At 67.1% G+C, this 2,700-nt stretch overlaps 1 protein-coding gene across 1 annotated transcript in view; it reads left to right on the top strand.

The window, feature by feature from the left end:
• Positions 1–2,700, top strand: part of KMT2D (lysine methyltransferase 2D) — a 29,761-nt gene that overhangs the window by 12,745 nt on the left and 14,316 nt on the right. Inside the window, 6 exon segments of the mRNA XM_025191366.1 lie at positions 5–620; positions 941–1,117; positions 1,331–1,479; positions 1,822–1,927; positions 1,930–2,380; positions 2,415–2,700. The exon segment at positions 2,415–2,700 is cut by the window's right edge and continues 16 nt beyond it. Of these exon segments, the coding sequence (XP_025047151.1) occupies positions 5–620; positions 941–1,117; positions 1,331–1,479; positions 1,822–1,927; positions 1,930–2,380; positions 2,415–2,700 (1,785 nt within the window).

Below are 2,700 nucleotides of genomic sequence, written 5' to 3'. Positions count from 1 at the left end.
CTCCCCTGCACAAACCCCCCCGGCCCCAGATGCCGGAGTCCAGCTACAAGACGGTACCAATCCCGCACAGCGCTCCAGCTGGAGGGGGCTTCCCCCCAGCACAGCCCGAGCCCCATGCCAAGGTGCCGGGGAGCCAACAGCCCCCCTTCATCCGCTCGCCTGGTGCCAGCGTCTTCCCTGGTGCCCAGGCCCAGATGCGCTTCACCTTCCCACCCTCGGTCGCAGAGCCGCTCAAGGGCTCCCCCTCCCACCAGCCTCATGGGATGAACAGCCATTTTGCCCCGAGCCAGGCCCTGGGCAAGCCCCAGAGCACCAGCTATGCCTCCTCGCCCAGCTTCCACCAGGCCGGCAGCCCCCTGGGGCCAGGCAACGCCACCCCTGAGACCTACAGCCTCTCCCCGCTGCGGCCCCCATCGGTGCTCCCCCAGCAGGCCCCGCAGCAGCAGGATGTCAGCCTTGGCTACCTGCCTCGACCGGGCCTGGTGCCATCCACCGACAAGAGGGAGGAGGTTGTGGCAGGCATCACGGTGCCCCCCAGCCGGGAGCTGCCGGAGCTGCCCGTCAGCCAGGAGGGTGCCCTCAACAGCATGAGCCAGTCGGAACTGGAGAAACAGCGGCAGGTGAGGGCTGTGCGTGCTCCTCCCCAGGGTGCGTCGAGGCAGGGCTGGGCACGGGACCCAGGAGTCCTGGGGAGGCAAGAGGTGAAGGGGAACCTGGTGGGAGGCTGCCAGGCCCAGGTGATGACTCCTGTCCCTGTAGTTGTGGCATTGGCATTGGGAGCCAGATGCTGTGCGTCTCTGCCGTAGACCAACCCAGAGAGGGGAAACTGTTTTAACAGTCCCTTGGAGTGGTACCCCGTGCCTGAGCCATGTGTGTGCCTGTGTTGGGGGGGTTCTCAGGCTGCGGGCCTGTGCCCTGACCATGCTTCCCCCTCTTCCAGCGGCAGCGACTCCGCGAGCTGCTCATCCGCCAGCAGATCCAGAGGAACAACCTGCGGCAGGAGAAGGAGAGTGCGGCCGCCGCAGCCGGCTCCACCCCGACAGCCTGGGGCCCCGATACCAGCTCCCAGGCCTTTGAGCAGCTCAGCCGGGGCATGGCACCATACCAGCCTGTGCAGGTGCAACTGGGGGCTGATGGGAGGGTGGGCACTGGTGTTTGGTGTCGTGCAATGGGGGAAGGGAGGCCCTGCTGGGGAAGTCTTGGGGAGAATACTTGAGCCTCTGTTGCAGAGGGGAGCTCAGCTCTAGCTGGGGGAGGGGAGCATCAGAGACTGGGAGGGGCAGAGTCTCCTGTGGGGTCTGCACCTGAACTTACCCCTCTTTCTGCACAGGACAAGAGCATCCTGGGGAGCCTGCCCGCAGTGCCTAGTGGTACCAAGCTACCCGGCCCAGCCCTGGTGCCAGCCGCCTACGCCCAGGACGAGCGCCTGGCCCGGCCACCCCCCTCAGCCACGCCCTCCGCCATGGACATCAACGGCAGGTATGTCCCGGGTAGGGGCAAGGGCAGCTGCACGGGATGGGCTGGGGGCTGGGTGCTTCACCGGTGGTTCTGGGGTCAGCCCGTTCCCCTGCATTCGGACTGGGCTCAGTATCCTCCAAAATATTGGGGATAGAACCTAGGGGTCCTGCCCCCCATCTCTGACCCCTGAGCACAGTGGTGGGCAGGGGCTCTGGAGAGATCCCAGCAGTCCCTGGCTATTGCCCCTTGTGCCATCTCTGCCCACCTGCGGGACATGGAGTCTTCCAGCGGTTTGCTGGGTTGGGGAGACAGATGTTGGGATGGTGCTCTGCCACCCAGCGCCCGCTCCGCTGTGTGTTACAGGACGGCAGTGGGACCCACGCAGACGTTCTACCCCCGCGCCGTATTCCCGGGGCCCACACCGCAGCAGCAGCAGCAGCAGCAGATATGGCAGGGGCGGCAGCGCCGGGGGGAGGCCTACCTGTGTCTACTCGTTTCCAGCAGCCGCCAGGCCACGAGCTCGGGCGGCCAGTGCTGGGCCCCCCTGTGAGCGGGCTGGCCTCACGCATGCCGGGCCCTGCCGAGCCACTCCCTGCCTCGCCTGGTGCCATCGGGCCCCAGTTCATTGAGCTGCGTCACAACGTGCAGAAGGCGGCTCCCGGGGCTGTGGGGCCACCCTTTGCCCAGCAGGGCCCCCCTGCCAGGCCCCGTTTCTTCCTGCCCGGTGACGAGACCTCTGGCCCAGCTGCTCGCACCTCCATCCTGCCCATGCAGCCAGCAGTGCTGGGCGGCCCAGTCTTGCAACCCCAGAAGATGCCAGTGCCTTTGCCGCCCTCTTCTGCGTCCTCACAGGGGGCTGAGATGAGCAACAGCCACCACCCGCCTCTCACCAAAGGCCCCTCGCTGCCCCTGCCCTCGGCTAACACCGGGCACCCCCCTCCCCCTGCCCCCGGCCAGCCTGGAGCTGCCACATGTGCCCCCTCGCCCACTGTCGTCTGCTGGCACCGGCCCACGCCCCGAGGGCCCCAAGGATGATGCTGCGGCGCCCGCTCCAGGTTCGGCTTCAGCTTCCGGCAGGAGCCAACTGGGGCTGCCATGTGACGTCCCGGTAGAGCCTGACTTGGATGACGACTTTGACACCCACAAGGACCTGGAGGACGACGACTTGGCCAACCTGAGCCTAGACCCCGATGTGGCCAAGGGTGATGACGACCTGGATAGCCTGGAGGCCAACGACCCGCA

The sequence above is a fragment of the Alligator sinensis genome, unplaced genomic scaffold (assembly GCF_000455745.1).
Source record: "Alligator sinensis unplaced genomic scaffold, ASM45574v1 scaffold1065_1, whole genome shotgun sequence".
In the NCBI taxonomy this organism is placed as follows: domain Eukaryota; kingdom Metazoa; phylum Chordata; order Crocodylia; family Alligatoridae; genus Alligator; species Alligator sinensis.
Note: the sequence above shows the minus strand (reverse complement) of the source record. Positions and strands in the feature narration are given on the sequence as shown.